Raw genomic sequence first — 18,120 nt, 5'->3', positions numbered from 1 at the left:
CCATGTTGTGATTAGTAACTGAATTACATAATGTGTGAGATGCCAAACTTGGAAAGCCCATTATAATGAGTGAATTGAAGTGAATTAAATTTTATTTGATTCTATAGTATTATATTGCACGCATAAAGTGTGTGTGTTATGTACAACATATCAAAAACAGAAAACACTCAGTATCAGTTATTTCCTAAGGACTAATCATTTTGGTTTCCCTCTTTAAACACCACTGATTACAAAGAAAAACCCAGATAAATTAAATTTAATAGGCACAATTTCACCTGCAAAATATCTTTACTGACAGATAGTTTTTGAGTTTCTTTGTTAAGTTAATGTGGTGTATACTATGATATAGGGTTCTGAGTAATTTCTTCATAATGTGATACTAAAGTCCTTTTAGGTCCACAAGAATTGTCTATCAGAGGAATATGCTTCATATCTCGTTTTTTCTCTGAGCATTGTGGATGGTACATTATCATTCATTTGTGATCCACTCTGAACTGTCTTTTGTGATTTATATTGTTGTTTCATATATCTACAAATAAGTAAAAGATAAGATGCCAAGATTTCTGAAGCAGTTTCTTTATGTTTCAGAAGTATCCCCCATCCCTTACCCCTCAATGTGAATACTCTTTTCATTCCCTGAATGTTTGAGTTTCCCCATACTGTCACTCTGTACTGTGGGTACTGTTGAAAGAATCCATGGTATACTTTGCACAGAAGCTGTTTGTCTGTGTGTTGTGGCAGCTGTTTCATTATGAATGTGACAGTTCTGAGTTTCTTACAGACAGAATTAATACACTGTTTCTATTTAGTTCATTAGCCACAGTAATACCTAATAATTTAGTGGATTCTACTTCTTCCAGCCTTGTTTTGTCCACTTCTAAATCCTTATGGACAGACTTTGGATTCTACTTCTTCCAGCCTTGTTTTGTCCACTTCTAAATCCTTATACTCAGACTTCACTGAATATATAGTTTTATTTTCTGGTTTATAACCACTTAATTTTCCACTGGACTGCAATGCTTGTAGAAGTATATGCTGTTCTCTCAACCTGTTCCATATTTTGCTCACCGATCAATATTGTCAGGTCATCTGCATACAATGTTTTCTTCTCTTTCTGTTCAACATTTCTGTCGCATATAAAGGGAATAAATAGCAATGACCTAATTATAAATCCTGTGCCACTCTGTATTTGATGGTTTGTGACTGGTCTTTGTTCTATATTGGTACACACTATTTCCTGTTCCATAGGTATAATTGTATCTGTTCTCCTGCTTGTCCTTGAGTGCTATAGCTTAGAAGACATATAGAAATATTATAGACACAAGTTTTTTTCTTCTAATGACTGTATAATATATTCTATCACACCATTAATTGCTGGGGGAAGAGAGGGGGGGGGGGTAGGTGTGTGAATTTATGTCATTAAACTTGATGAAAGCATTGACGTTTTATGTAACCAAGGATGGAAAACAGGAAAAATAACTTGACTTAGCTTATGGAACATAAACCAGAGAATAAGTGCAAAAACTGAGACTTGTGATGCCACTTATCTACTAGAGCTTATGAAAAATTTATCTGATAAGACACAATATCTTACATTATATATTAATAAAGAACATTATTTATAATAGATATGTGAGGCTATGAAGATGAAACAGCTTAATTACAAATCTAAATTAAGTATCTTTATCAATGGTAAAATTGTAGGAATGCTTCAGAAAACACTACCTGCATTACTGAGCTGTATTGTAAACTGGTTCAGCCTTGACAAGCTGATAATAAAAATAAATAGTACCATTAAATTCCTACATCATCAACAGAAATTGTGAAGACATTAATAATGCAGATGTGAGACACAGACATTGTAAGTGCAATCAGTACAAAACTTCTGAGGTCTTGCTCCAGGACAACTGCAAATGAGATACACACATTTACAGTATATTTAGAAGGTTAAGAACAATGTGTTATTTAATGAAAGTGCTTGAAAACTGTTGCCAGAAGGAATGCCTGATGACTTGTAATGTGTAAATGTACATTCTGCCCTGAAGGATGAGATCACTTTGAGCTCTCTTTAAAAGGACATGAATTCTTACTCTTGCATGTATTTTTATTAAGAAATATATGCAATTTTTTGTAATACATCTATCAAAACTCAAAATATTCATTGTCATAACACTAAATGGAAAATAAACTTTCATGTGCACCAAGTAAAAACCATGTTCGCCAAAAGGGACGCCACATTATTGTAAAATTACGAACAATAAGCTGCCAAAAAAAACTGTAACAATATATGGTCTCATAAAATTAAAAGCAGCATTGTAAGGATGTTTACTTATGTACTGGTTCTGTAGCTTGAGTAAGTTCCTTCAGAACCTTGGAGCCAATAACATAATCGATATTATTGTGTGCATGTGTGTGTGTGTGTGTGTGTGTGTGTGTGTGTGTGTGTGTCACTCATGGTGTGTGCAATTTCAGAGCTCGTGCATCCATAAAGTTTGCAGGCCTAATCGTAGAGGCACACCTGGGTCAACCCACTGCCACGCTCTGGTGAGCTGCCAAGGAAACAGTATTATTTAAGCAATTGTAGATGAGTGTCCAGCTTATTCTGTACCCTGTATTACTGTTGTCCAGTCAATGTATTCGGTGCTGCATACAACCTGTATCTTATGTGTTGCTCTAAAAGGAACTACGTTCAATAAAACATGTTTGTTTTTGTTACAGCAAGATTCATTTGTATCCTCGACAGTCCAAGTAATATTCTTGTTAGCTAGCTATATGGCAAAATTTCTTGCATCCTCTTAGAGAGACTGTTAGTTGATGAAGAGAGGAAACTGAAGTAAGGCTGTTTTTATAACACTTATGCTTTTAATAACTCTTCAGTAATTTGGGTCATCAATTAACACATGTGGGTAAATCAGTGACATTAGAAAGTGCTTACATGGACACTATTGTAGCTCCATCTCTTAAGCAGTTAAAGTGGTAATCAAATATTAAGTAAAACAGCCATCAATTTGAATTATTCTTTGTGTGTGTGATATTGCTTTTGTGTGAAAGAACAAGAACATTGTCAAAAACCAAAAACAGCTCACTCGTAGCATCAAAAAGATTGTCATTCTTAAGTATCACAACACCTTACCTGTTGTAGTAGCTTTTGTGTCCAAATAAACATTTTTCTCATAGCTCCAGTCATTTTTGTCTTGACTTGCCGCTGTGAGAATATAGTGCTTTCCATCATCATCACCTGACAAAAGTATATATGGCTTTTCCCTATAAGAAAGTATTTCAGTGATCAGTATTTATCATCTAAAGTGATGAGGACACCAAAAAAATGTTTCATGATAAAAAGATGTAGAATCTATGGTTGAATTCTAACCTGCTTATTCTATTTTGAGTGCATATTGTGTCGACAGTATCTAAGATGAGCTTTCCTTGTTAGGTACTGAGAGGTGATAGACACACAAGAGAAAAAATTGTGAAATCTGTAGTTTTCAGAAATTTATTGGTGTTAATGCTGACTTGTATGACATGTCACCTCAACACATCCACATTTGCTAACTAAAAATAACAGTTTATGCATTTTTATATTATCATACATCTCACATTAAGGGTTAAATATGGTACAGAACATTATGGCAAAATGTAAGTAATTTAGGGGTAAAGGTAACAACTCACTGAATAGTAGAGGTGCTGAGATGTCAGCAGGCACATGAACAAGAGTGAAAACTTTTGTGGCATATCTCTGTGGAACACCCAGATGAGAGACTGTACTGTTCACCCACCCACCACATCCTACTCCATTCCTGTCACAGGTTTGTCCTATCACATCGCAGGCAGAGTCACCTGTGGAAGAAGCCATGTCCTTACCACCTCTGCTGCAATTTTTGCACAGTATTCTACGTGGGCATGACCACCAAATAACTGCCCCCCCAAATGAATGGCTACTGCCATACTGTGGCCAAGAGCAGACGTGACTCCCTCCCCTCCCCCCTTGTGGAACATGCTGCTGGGTGCTACTTTAAAAGCCACTCCCCATCTGGATTCTTCCCTCCCGCAACAGATTTTCTGAATTACACAGATAGAAATTATCCTTGCAACACATCCTTTGGTCCAGAAATCCAACTGCCCTCAATCTTCACTAGTCCCATGCCTCGCACACACACCTCCACTATGACACCAGTCCTTAACTTCACTCATCATGCACCCACAACCTCTTCCCACAGTTTCCCCTTCATCTGTTTGGCCCAACTCCCAATCCATTCCCCATGTTATCATCATTGTGTGTTTCTTGAGCTTAGTGGTGCTCATGCCCATGTGTCACATTTCTAACATGTGCACCCGATACCTTTCACTCCATTATCTGTAGCCCATACAACCGGCAGCCGCTCTCTGAGCCATCAGCACTCCTTCCCCAATTCTCCCTCGTGTTCCTCACCTCCTTTCTCCTGTCACAAATGTCACCTAACACAGCCTCTCATCCCCCAACCCCCATCTACATGCGGAACTGCAGAACTAAGTTTTCAGTCTTTTTTAAGTGCTTATCAATGACTCAAAGCCTCTACTATTTGCTAAGTTTTTACTTTTACTCCTAAATTAATGACATTAAGAATTCTCTCTCTTAAAGCCTACACCTTTAGGGAAGTCCTGTATTCTCTGAAATTTACTCTCTCATCCAATATTTCAGCAACCTAAGGAATAAATTCAAATCCTAGAACTATCCACTGAACTCACTATGCAAGCAGATATTTCTTCCATCATGGTGAAGTTGAACCAGTTAATGATCAAATCATGAAAACAAGAAATCAGTAATTCTAAACACTGCGGTAAAGTTTTTAGACTCAGATGACCCATAAATAAGTTTTCTGACTTGCTTACTCCTAAATATCTGCCTACTCTCATAGCTAAATCTGCCCTGCGCATTCTTTTGATGCCATAAAGCTAAGCCCCACAACCATTATTATGATCTTAATCAAATACATCATTTTAGTCATACTGTAACCGATTTACATGGGTAGACCTACTTTTAGACTTGCTCTATTTAGTCTTTCTATATGGTGTTGAAATTTATCTGTACTAGAAGCAAAAGTACAACTTCGTCATAAAAATCAAAACCATTCAGATATGTTCTGACTTTTTCTTTGCCATACCTTATTTTCTATTGTTTCATCAGTTATTTTTGCAATCTAGGTATTGAGTTATTAGCCTATTTTGTAACACTGCTGGTTTTTTGCATATTGGTACAGGCATAATCAAACCATATAATTTACAGTTATGAAAGAAATTAACTATTAATACTAAGTATATAACATAATACATTCCAAATCATGGGATATTAAAATAAACTACTGAATAATACATTTCTAATAGTGTACAGGTTTACGAAGACAAATTAGTCAATGAATCAGGTTTTTCACAAGCTATTAAAAGGTAATATCAAGGAGTGAAAAGCAGCTAAAGTTTATTCACTAGCTGTGCAGCATAGTTCTTGTACTACCTCTTCACCTTCTATTCTTTTAGAATACTACTGTGCGGTGTAGGACCCTCACCAGATGGAGTACATCGAAAAATTTCAAAGAAGGGCAGCATGTTTTATATTATCACAAAATGTGGGAGAGTGTCACGGAAATGATACAGGATTTGGGCTGGACATCATTAAAAGAAAGGCGTTTTTCCTTGCGACAGAATCTTCTCACAAAATTCCAATCACCAACTTTCTCCACCGAATGTGGAAATATTTTGTTTATACTGACCTACATAGGGAGAAATGATCACCTTGATAAAATAAGGGAAATCAGAGCTCGTACAGGAAGATATCTACATCTACATCTACATCAACATCCATACGCCGCAAGCCACCTGACGGTGTGTGGTGGAGGGTACTTTGAGTACATCTATCAGTTCTCCCTTCTATTCCAGTCTCGTATTGTTCTTGGAAAGAAAGATTGTCGGTATGCCTCTGTGTGGCCTCTAATCTCTCTAATTTTATCCTCATGGTCTCTTCACGAGATGTACGTAGGAGGGAGCAATATACTGCTTGACTCCTCCGTGCTTGTTCATTCAGTGCGCTATACGAGATTGGAATAATAGAGAATTGTGAAGGTGGTTTGATGAACCCTCTGCCAGGCACTTAAATGTGATTTGCAGAGTATCGATGTAGATGTCACCACAGATTATGTTATTAAGAAATGTGATAACATTACTACACCACCACAGTTCCATTTGCAGAACAGTCCACTGTCAACTGCAGCTTCCCCTAGTTGCTTGAAGAATTATTCAAGAAAGGGAAAAAATAAGATGTATCAAATTACAGGCCAGTTATATATTACCTGATTTCTCAAGGCTTCATGGAAAACAAATATGTTCAGAAAAGACTTCCTAATACTTAAATTTGATGTAAAAACATTTTTTTTTCTTTTTCAGGAAAGCTTTACTTGCTGTTAGCCATCTACTTTATATGTCATCTATTCTTTTTCCATAATCAGACTTTTTTTACCCATACAGCAAAACATGTCTACTACGATGAACATTAGATTATAAATCACAGAGGTGACTCATTTTCTCAGGAGGTCCAAATGGCCTTATTTCATGTACTTTCAGCATCTCATTTCCAAATCTAATTTCTTCAGTACTGTCTGGCTTAATTTAAATGCATTGTAATACCCTTGTTTCACTTTTATTTGTTCAAAACACACTATCCATCCCCTACAATTCACTTTGAAACTCTTTTGTGATCTCTGACTGACTGACAGGCCAAATTACCAAAGGATGCTATCTTCTTTACAATTTAACCATTTAATGTAAGAATGGGAAGGGCATAATCATCAAGCCTTATCAAAGATAACTACGGTTACCTATGTTATAATTCTACCATGTTTTAAATTTCAACAAAGAATCTTGTTCAGTGTCTGCTACGTGCCAAATGCTCTAAAGTCATAAACAGGCAAAAATCAAACAATGGAAAATTCAGGATGGAATGTAACATTATTATGAAAAGGAAAGTTGCTACTCACCATATAGCAGAGATGCTGAGTTGCCAATAGCCACAACAAAAAAGACTGTCACAAAGTTAATGAGAGTTGTGTGTGTGTGTGTGTGTGTGTGTGTGTGTGTGTGTGTGTGTGTGTTTATTTGTGACAGTCTTTTTTTTGTGCCTATCTATGACTCAGCATCTTTGCTATATGGTGAGTAGCAACTTTCCATTTCATAGTATTATTACATTAACAGCCAATATTTTTTAAAGAATAATCCAAATGGCAAGTCAAAAGTTAGTTCACTCTATCAGATGCTGTTTACCTCAGACACTTAGTATATGTTTGGTTTGCAATGTCAGCTAGCTTATGAGGTCCTACAGTTGAGGAACAATAATACATGTTCACCTCTGAAAATAAGTATTCTGATCATATGTCATTTTGAACAACCTTATGCCTGGAGCTCTCAAGTTAAAATACTACTCATAATGATGAAGAAACTAGCAAGGAACATCATTGTACTTGAATAAATGGGAACAATTCATTTTAAAAAATATTTGTTTAATATTCAGTGCAACAATTCAGAAAAATGGCTTTAAATTTTTCAATGATAGTTTCCACCCACACAATTTTAAGCAGGAGATATGTTTCTGGAACTGCTATTTAGCCCCCCCCCCCCTCACGTTGCAACGTATAGGTATTTACAAGGTCTACTACTGTGAATCTTTGCCCTTTTTCGCAAGAAAGATCTTTAAAGATCTCATTGTAATTTTGACGAATGCATGTTGGATAGAATATATCCACAGTTTCTCAGGACCCAAAAGAGTTAGATGGAAGTGTAACTGTCCATTATGTCGTATTGTGTAACAAATAAAATAAGGAATATCTATCTGGAGGCAACAGAGCTCTAACAACACTTTGTGACTCTTGTAGCATTTCCCTTTGACTGAAATGACATTTACAAAAATTTATTTTATTACCCTTTCTGAGGAGGCACAAGATCATAAATAACAACTGATGAATATTTTGTACTACAACACTTTTGACTTTTACATTATTAACTGATTGCTTTAAAAGTATTAAAAATAAGAACGAAGTAATACCTAGCTTATATATATATATATATATATATATATATATATATATATATATATAAAAATAGTCAATACCAAGTGTACTTTCAATTCTTGTATAGGTGAACATTATCTCAGCTGTTTAACTAAATGAATTTCATTAACTAAATGAATTTCATTTGATTTTGTATACAAGGTTTATATATATATAGAGGGAAACATTCCACATGGGAAAAATATATTTAAAAACAGATGATGTGACTTACCATACGAAAGCGCGGGCAGGTCGATAGAAACACAAACAGACACACCCGTCCTTTTTTCCCTCCGCTCCCGGGATTGGAATGACTCCTTACCCTCTCCCTTAAAACCCACTTACTTTCGTCTTTCCCTCTCCTTCCCTCTTTCCTGATGAGGCAACAGTTTGTTGCGAAAGCTTGAATTTTGTGTGTATGCATGTGTCTGTTTGTATTTCTATCGACCTGCCAGCGCTTTCGTATGGTAAGTCACATCATCATTGTTTAAAATATATATATATATATATATATATATATATATATATATATATATATATATATCTATATATATATATATATATATATATATATATATATATATATATATATATCAGCCTTTTCAGTAGTTGCAGGGGCAGCAGTCTGGATGATTGACTGATCTGGCCATGTAACATTAACCAAAACGTCCTTGCTGTGCTGGTACTGCGAACGGCTGAAAGGAAGGGGAAACTACAGCCGTAATTTTTCCCGAGGACATGCAGCTTTACTGTATGATTAAATGATGATGGCGTACTCTTGGGTAAAATATTTCGGAGGTATAATAGTCCCCCATTCAGATCTCCGGGCGGGGACTACTCAAGAGGGCGTCGTTATCAGGAGAAAGAAAACTGGCGTTCTACGGATCAGAGCGTGGAATGTCAGATCCCTTAATCGGGCAGGTAGGTTAGAAAATTTAAAAAGGGAAATGAATAGGTTAAAGTTAGATATAGTGGGAATTAGTGAAGTTCGGTGGCAGGAGGAACAAGACTTTTGGTCAGGTGATTACAGGGTTATAAATACAAAATCAAATAGGGGTAATGCAGGAGTAGGTTTAATAATGAATAAAAAAATAGGAGTGCGGGTTAGCTACTACAAACAGCATAGTGAACGCATTATTGTGAGCAAGATAGACACAAAGCCCATGCCTACTACAGTAGTACAAGTTTATATGCCAACTAGCTCTGCAGATGATGAAGAAATAGATGAAATGTATGACGAGATAAAAGAAATTATTCAGGTAGTGAAGGGAGACGAAAATTTAATAGTCATGGGTGACTGGAATTCGTCAGTAGGAAAAGGGAGAGAAGGAAACATAGTAGGTGAATATGGATTGGGGCTAAGAAATGAAAGAGGAAGCCGCCTGGTAGAATTTTGCGCAGAGCATAACTTAATCATAGCTAATACTTGGCTCAAGAATCATAAAAGAAGGTTGTATACATGGAAGAATCCTGGAGATACTAAAAGGTATCAGATAGATTATATAATGGTAAGACAGAGATTTAGGAACCAGGTTTTAAATTGTAAGACATTTCCAGGGGCAGATGTGGATTCTGACCACAATCTATTGGTTATGAACTGCAGATTGAAACTGAAGAAACTGCAAAAAGGTGGGAATTTAAGGAGATGGGACCTGGATAAACTGAAAGAACCAGAGGTTGTAGAGAGTTTCAGGGAGAGCATAAGGGAACAATTGACAGGAATGGGGGAAAGAAATACAGTAGAAGAAGAATGGGTAGCTCTGAGGGATGAAGTAGTGAAGGCAGCAGAGGATCAAGTGGGTAAAAAGACGAGGGCTAATAGAAATCCTTGGGTACCAGAAGAAATATTGAATTTAATTGATGAAAGGAGAAAATATAAAAATGCGGTAAATGAAGCAGGCAAAAAGGAATACAAACGTCTCAAAAATGAGATCGACAGGAAGTGCAAAATGGCTAAGCAGGGATGGCTAGAGGACAAATGTATGGATGTTGAGGCTTGTCTCACTAGGGGTAAGATAGATATTGCCTACAGGAAAATTAAGGAGACCTTTGGAGAGAAGAGAACCGCTTGTATGAATATCAAGAGCTCAGATGGCAACCCAGTTCTAAGCAAAGAAGGGAAGGCAGAAAGGTGGAAGGAGTATATACAGGGTTTATACAAGGGCGATGTACTTGAAGACAATATTATGGAAATGGAAGAGGATGTAGATGAAGATGAAATGGGAGATATGATACTGCGTGAAGAGTTTGACAGAGCACTGAAAGACCTGAGTCAAAACAAGCCCCCGGAGTAGACAACATTCCATTGGAACTACTGACAGCCTTGGGAGAGCCAGTCCTCACAAAACTCTACCATCTGGTGAGAAAGATGTATGAGACAGGCGAAATAACCACAGACTTCAAGAAGAATATAATAATTCCAATCCCAAAGAAAGCAGGTGTTGACGTATGTGAAAATTACCGAACTATCAGTTTAATAAGTCATAGCTGCAAAATACTAACGCAAATTCTTTACAGACGAATGGAAAAACTGGTAGAAGCGGACCTCGGGGAAGATCAGTTTGGATTCCGTAGAAACACTGGAACACGTGAGGCAATACTAACCTTACGACTTATCTTAGAAGAAAGATTAAGAAAAGACAAACCTACGTTTGTAGCATTTGTAGACTTAGAGAAAGCTTTTGACAACGTTAACTGGAATACTCTCTTTCAAATTCTGAAGTTGACAGGGGTAAAATACAGGGAGCGAAAGGCTATTTACAATTTGTACAGAAACCAGATGGCAGTTATAAGAGTTGAGGGGCATGAAAGGGAAGCAGTGGTTGGGAAAGGAGTGAGACAGGGTTGTAGTCTCTCCCCGATGTTATTCAATCTGTATATTGAGCAAGCAGTAAAGGAAACAAAAGAAAAATTCGGAGTAGGTATTAAAATTCATGGAGAAGAAGTAAAAACTTTGAGGTTCGCCGATGACATTGTAATTCTGTCAGAGACAGCAAAGGACTTGGAAGAGCAGTTGAATGGAATGGACAGTGTCTTGAAAGGAGGATATAAGATGAACATCAACAAAAGCAAAATGAGGATAATGGAATGTAGTCAAATCAAATCGGGTGATGCTGAGGGGATTAGATTAGGAAATGAGACACTTAAAGTAGTAAAGGAGTTTTGCTATTTAGGGAGTAAAATAACTGATGATGGTCGAAGTAGAGAGGATATAAAATGTAGACTGGCAATGGCAAGGAAATCGTTTCTGAAGAAGAGAAATTTGTTAACATCGAGTATAGATTTAAGTGTCAGGAACGCGTTTCTGAAAGTATTTGTATGCAGTGTAGCCATGTATGGAAGTGAAACATGGACGATAACCAGTTTGGACAAGAAGAGAATAGAAGCTTTCGAAATGTGGTGCTACAGAAGAATGGTGAAGATAAGGTGGGTAGATCACGTAACTAATGAGGAGGTATTGAATAGTATTGGGGAGAAGAGGAGTTTTTGGCACAACTTGACTAGAAAAAGGGATCGGTTGGTAGGACATGTTTTGTGGCATCAAGGGATCACAAATTTAGCATTGGAGGGCAGCGTGGAAGGTAAAAATCATAGAGGGAGACCAAGAGATGAATACACTAAGCAGATTCAGAAGGATGTAGGTTGCAGTAGGTACTGGGAGATGAAGAAGCTTGCACAGGATAGAGTAGCATGGAGAGCTGCATCAAACCAGTCTTTAAATATGTCTGCTTGTGTCTGTCTATGTGTGGATGGATATGTGTGTGTGTGCACGAGTGTATACCCGTCCTTTTTTTCCCCCTAAGGTAAGTCTTTCCGCTCCCGGGATTGGAATGACTCCTTACCCTCTCCCTTAAAACCCACATCCTTTTGTCTTTTCCCTCTCCTTCCCTCTTTCCTGATGAGGCAACAGTTTGTTGCGAAAGCTTGAATTTTGTGTATATGTTTGTGTTTGTTTGTGTGTCTGTCGACCTGCCAGCACTTTCATTTGGTAAGTCACATCATATTTGTTTTTAGATATATATTTCCTACGTGGAATGTTTCCCTCTATTATAACCATATATATATATATATATATATATATATATATATATATATATATATATATATATATATATATATATATATATATATATATATATATATATATATATATAATACAAGGTTTTATATTTAAGGCTAAAATGTATAAAAAGAAATTAATTTGTTACAATCAATACAGCTAAAATTACTTATCCTTTAGAAATATTTGAAATTACAAAATATCTGGCATACTTAAAATTCATTATATTAATTGCACAATCTAACACTAATTTTTAAATTTATTTCTGGTTTCATTAACAAAATAATGATATAACTTGGTGAAGATTCTTCTTTTCTCAAGAAAGTCTGTAAACTCTGTTGTTTTGTAAACTCTTTAGAATATTGTTAGTACCGCAGAATGTAAATGGTAGTGTGCATGCCTCTGATGGAATGGGACATGTTTTTAATTTTAGCACTAACAATGTAATTATAGTTTTTATTGAAGTGGAAACTGTAAAGACAGTGTGACATAGAAGAATAGGTCAAATAAAATAAAAAAACCATAGAAACAGAGTTTACTTCATCAGTTATCAGAGCAACTGAAACCCACTAAGTTAAAAAAAAATTACAGTCTCAAGAATCTACCCTTACATGTGACTGTAGTCAACAATGAGAAAATCAAAATAAGTGTGAATAGTTTTTTGTACATAGTACACCTGTGGAAGCTTATTAAAGTAATGAAGAGACAAAAATTTAATGGTGATGAGTGGAAGGACAAGATTACAACCTGTAGCCAAAAATGCAAGAATAATCAAATATAGAAAAAGAATAATTTTCATTTTTTAAGTGACAGGAAACAGACACACAGTGATAACCACAAAAGGTACATTCTATGTCAAGTCAACCAAGCCATCTCACCCACTATCTCAGAATTGGATGAAATTTGTCTTATTTGCTCTCCTTAGAAATAAGTAACCATACCAAATTTTAGCATCTTATCTCTCCATTTTCATTTATGACATTTTAAAGCTTCGAAGTTGTGACATGTTTGACACCACAATGACGCAAAATTACACTTAATAACACTTGAAAATAAATTACAATCTTTACATTTATCATCTATTCTGTGCTAGTGTTCATGTACTCTAAGGATTGTAAACATAATTACCAAATACCTTGAAGTCAATTGACCAAGGCAGGTAAATTTGTATACTTATATTTTTGTCTTTTACTTTCTGAAAAACTTGGTTCAGCATTGCATTGCATATCACATAAAGACAGTGCAGTAATCCCCCTTCTTTTCCCCAAAATAAACCTCAAATCAAGAGCTATCATGTGGAAAAATAAAATTTAGTTAGGTTTTCACTCCTTGAAAGTATATTTCCTGCTACACTGGAATTTTTAGATCAATTTTTTATTGTTCATCTTACACAATCTGTCATTTTTTGCATATTTTAATATTTTTTAAAAAAATTTCATTGCTTTCAATGTTATTATCCATTTTAATAAATAATACTTGTTTAAAAACTAAGGAACAAATGGCGACAGGCAATGTCATTCATTCTGGTCCAAATACTTACGACAAAACTGAAATTTTAAATAATTAAACTTATAAAACAAACTGGCTTAACCAACAGCAGTTTAAAAAAAAGAATGATGATGGTAACATAACTTCTAATTTATTTACTTTCTTAACCACACTGATAAAGTTAAAGTAATTTAAAATGGCAACACTTTTCCCTAACCAGAGTACATCGCTGTGACACACAAGTTGCCCAATGTGGAATCAACTGAAAAGACATCCAACTCAGCAGCCAAACTTCCCCCTGTGGGGGGACTCCTGGCCACCGGTGTCATATGGTCATTTCATTTCATTACCATGTGATAAAATACATGATTTGGGGCATAAAAAGTGTCAGGCATAAAAGTGAAGAATGCAGAAGGAGAGGAGGATATGCAATAAAACTTCATGGGTTGAGAGGGTACAGATGCCATTTCAGTGATTATAAAATCAAATCAGATTTACAGAGAACATGTCAGTACGACAGCACTTATCAGTATGATGTTGCATCCCCAGTGCCCTGAATGTATGAACCGATTCAATTGGGAAGAGTGTGATAAAACCATTGTGTCCTCTTCTGAGGCAAGATTGTCCACAACTGTTGCAACTGGTCCTTGATAACCTGGATATCAGTTCTGGAAAGGCGTTGACATCAGAGCTGGTTCCACACATGTTCTATCAGAGACAGATCTAGAGATCTTGCTTGCCACTTGAGTACCTCAACATCAAACAGACAATCCATGAAGACAGGTGCCATGTGTGGACTAGCACTGTCCTGTCAAAAAAATGGCACCATGATATTGTTGCATGAGAGGTAACACATGAGGACACAGGATGTCCATTATGTACTGCTGTGCTCTCAAAGTTTCCTCAATCACTACCAGCCATTACCTGAAGTCATACGCAAATGGTGCTCCACACAATGATCCCAGAAGCAACATCTCTTTGCCTCTCCAAAACACTGTAAGAATGGGATGTATTCCCAGGTAGCTACCATACTTGCCGATGATGGTCATCTGGGATGGTGCAGAACAGTGATTCATCACTGAACACAATGTGCAGTTGTTTGTGTTGTGGTGCAAATGGAAGCCTATGAATGCAATATTAATTTCCTAGTCTGGCTGAGTCTCTGACTAATGGTTCAGGATGACATAGAATATTGCAGGGAGTCCACTGGCTGTTGTTGGATGGCAGGCACAGGTGTAAAGCAGTTACAATGTGCTTGGTGCAGAGTACAGCAGTCCTCCCTTGTGGTGGTTAGATGTGGTCTACTGGAACCTTGACAGCAAATATGCCTGACCTCACGTTCCCATCTTCGCCAACATATCCAAATGCCCCATAAATCTAGACAATGCATGATTCAGTCAACTGGCTAAATTGAGACCCACTGTGCCCCTCAAACTGTGCCAGGTGATCATAACACAGTCTTCCATAAGTATGCCCTATCAGTCCAGGTAACAGCACTAAACATGAACAACATTAATGCACTCTGGTGGCTGTTATACTTCTCACAGAGAGCTGCAATTCGAATCATTTACATTCCTGCCAATGGTGTGTACATGTACAAATTTACATTGACATCCTACCACATCTTCTGGGTGCTTCATTTTTTTGTGGACTGCGTATTTAGTGTAAATTTCATCAAATCAACTGTTTTCTTCCAAAATTTTCTCCCTCTGTGTACCAAATCCTCCTCACCTGGTGAAACTCTAAACAGTTTATCATTTTCACAAAAATTCATTACTAAATCATTTACTTCAGGTTTCAGCTTCATTCCTCTTGTCAGGCTAGGTTCTGCCAAGAAACTCTATTCGCTAAAAAGATTCAGTGCACTGTATAATCAGAAATTTCAAAAGCACTCTGAATTTATTATCAGGAACAGTTCAGTGATGCAGAGCCAGTCAGCAGGTGAATTTTTTTATTCTCTGTATATTGGTGTATATTGTTCCTTATGATATCGAGCAGTAAGTCTATTTCAACACCTCCAGTATTTACTAATGCTGTATCATTTTCTGCACTTCAACATCTAATGCAACTTTTTACATTTTCTGCCAGTTTTTGAATTTTAACTTTTGCATATTCCTTTTTACAGTCCTCATTAAGTGCACATAATTTCAAAAGTGAACACTTCCATGTAAGAAATATTAAAGATTTTGTACACCAGAAAACATGGATACCAACATACAAATATTTGTTGTTTTTTTTGTGACTATATAATTTATATTGCTACTTATTCCTTAGGTTTTAAACAAAATATTATTTATTAAAATGAATAATAAAATTGAAAATATAAAATTATAAGAAACTGTCTTCACAAATATTGGAACAATAATAGATTTTGAGAGACACCATAATAAACAACTGTCCTAAAATTTCTTATATAGCAGTAAATACAAAGGAGTGAAAAACCATACTAACTCATTTTACTGAGTAACAGCTCACATTTTGAGGAGAATTTTTGAAAAAAATATTTTGCATACTATCATACTGTCTTTAAGTGATATCCACTATAATGCTAAACCAAGTTTATTACAAGATAAAACACAATAATATAAGTATTTACTCTTTTCTTTCCTTGATGAGTTCACATAAAAGGTACTAGATAATTTTGTTTACAAACCCTATACTTCAGAGTATATGACCACCAAATTTTACATGCAATGGATGATAAATTAAACTATTGTAATTTATTTTTCAGATGTTAGAAAGCGTCATTTTGTCTCATCACAGTGTTAAAAATGTCAAAACTACCAAATCTTAAAATGACATAAAATGAAAATAGAGAAATGTAAAATGCTAAAATTTTCTGATTACTAGTCTGTCTATGGAGAGCAAATATGGTCAGTGAGAAAATGTTTTTTTGGTCTGGGTGCCATGAAATGAGCAAACGTTTTTTGACCAGAGATGTAAATGATGAAATAATACAAAACTAATAAAAATAATAATCACACTTACCCTGACTGCTCATGTTCGTCAGAGATGTAAAACAAGTGCGCAGCACCAGGTGTCATAGACTGACCTCCCAGAATGAAATTAGCCTCAAATCCTTCAGCAAGTGTGTGTCTCTCAAATGTTCCTGTTCTGAGAAATGATGAAACTTTACATAGTAAAGAAGCAGACCTTAACATAGGTAAGTAATGTGCCATAAAAAGAAAAGCATACATGAAAAATATTTTGTGCGTAAAAATGAGAGAGACAGAGAGAAACTTAATATTTATCACAGGTTTACTTGCCATTTGATACAGCAAGGAAACCTTTATAGCTCGAAGTATGATAATACTACAATTTTCATTGGCTGATCAGCATGTTCATACAACATGAATTGCTCATCAATTAAGATGCCTTGGAAATTTAGTCATGATTTTAATTGCACCTTGTTGTGTCAAGTTGTGGTTCTAGATCAAAATGTTTGTACTATCACTTGACAATTACCTCTATATGTTTATTTTTTGTGACTGAAAGAGTTTAGAGAGATTGAGTTCACATCAGCTATTATTCCTCTGTCCACCCATGGTAGCTTAGTGGTCAGCGCAACGGGATGTCATACCTAATGGCCTGGGTTTGATTCCCAGCTGGGTTAGAGATTTTCTCCACTCAGGGACTTGGTGTTGTGTTGTTCTTATCATCATCATTTCATCCCCATCAACATGTGAGTCACTGAAGTGGCGTTAACTCGAAAGACTTGCACCAGGCAAATGGTCTAGCCGATGGGAGGCCCTAGCCACATGGAATTTCCATTTTATTATTCCTCTTGCAGGCCATTCCTGACAAACAATTAAGGGGACAAGTGACACACCACAAGTTGGTTTGTGGAGTATATATGTAGATATAGGTGCATCTGTAGATAAGAAAATCAAGGCATGTTATAGCTCAAGATTGAAGCTTTGAGTATTTAGGTCTAGTATATAATATTTCTCCATTCTGGGATTGGTGTTAGACCTATGTCTGTTATTGAGATAATAGTAATTAGGTATTTGTAAAGTTTGTTATTTGTTTGTGTAGACGGCTAGTTAACTGCATCTTCTAGGAATAATATTTTCTGTATTTTTCTGTCATCTCTAACATGTTAGGTGATATATGAAAATAACATACTTTCCCAGTGCACATTATACTAGTGTCCTTTCTGTAGAGCACCCTATACAAAATCCGAACTACAATTAAGTCATCATATCATTGTATGTAATACTGTCAGTAATCTTATTAGGTTTAGATACATACACTGCAAATCACAGTGAAGTGCATGTCCCCAATTGGTGTAAGAGATTTTGTGTTTGCACCTACTTCTGTATCTAATGAAAGTAAATCTAATCTAATCTAATCTGTACTCTGCAAAGCACCACAAACTGTGTGGGGGAGAAGTTACAGTCAAGCTGACATTGGCTCTTTCACAATATTTCAACAATTTTCCTTGTTGTCTTCACCAGGTGTTGAGGAGAGATTTTGGGGCTTGCTCTTTGGACTACAACCTGT

At 36.0% G+C, this 18,120-nt stretch overlaps 1 protein-coding gene across 1 annotated transcript in view; it reads right to left on the bottom strand.

Annotated features, from left to right (window-relative positions):
* Window positions 1-18,120, bottom strand: part of LOC124776498 — a 45,163-nt gene that overhangs the window by 7,456 nt on the left and 19,587 nt on the right. The window contains exons 7-8 of the mRNA XM_047251516.1: window positions 16,606-16,731; window positions 3,134-3,264 (exon numbers count right to left, since the gene is read on the bottom strand). Of these exons, the coding sequence (XP_047107472.1) occupies window positions 3,134-3,264; window positions 16,606-16,731 (257 nt within the window). The remainder of the gene's footprint in view (window positions 1-3,133; window positions 3,265-16,605; window positions 16,732-18,120) is intronic.

Source organism: Schistocerca piceifrons, chromosome 2 (genome assembly GCF_021461385.2).
Source record: "Schistocerca piceifrons isolate TAMUIC-IGC-003096 chromosome 2, iqSchPice1.1, whole genome shotgun sequence".
NCBI classification, from domain to species: Eukaryota; Metazoa; Arthropoda; class Insecta; order Orthoptera; family Acrididae; genus Schistocerca; species Schistocerca piceifrons.
The sequence above is the reverse complement of the archived record's forward strand: the minus strand, read 5'-3'. Positions and strand labels throughout refer to the sequence as shown.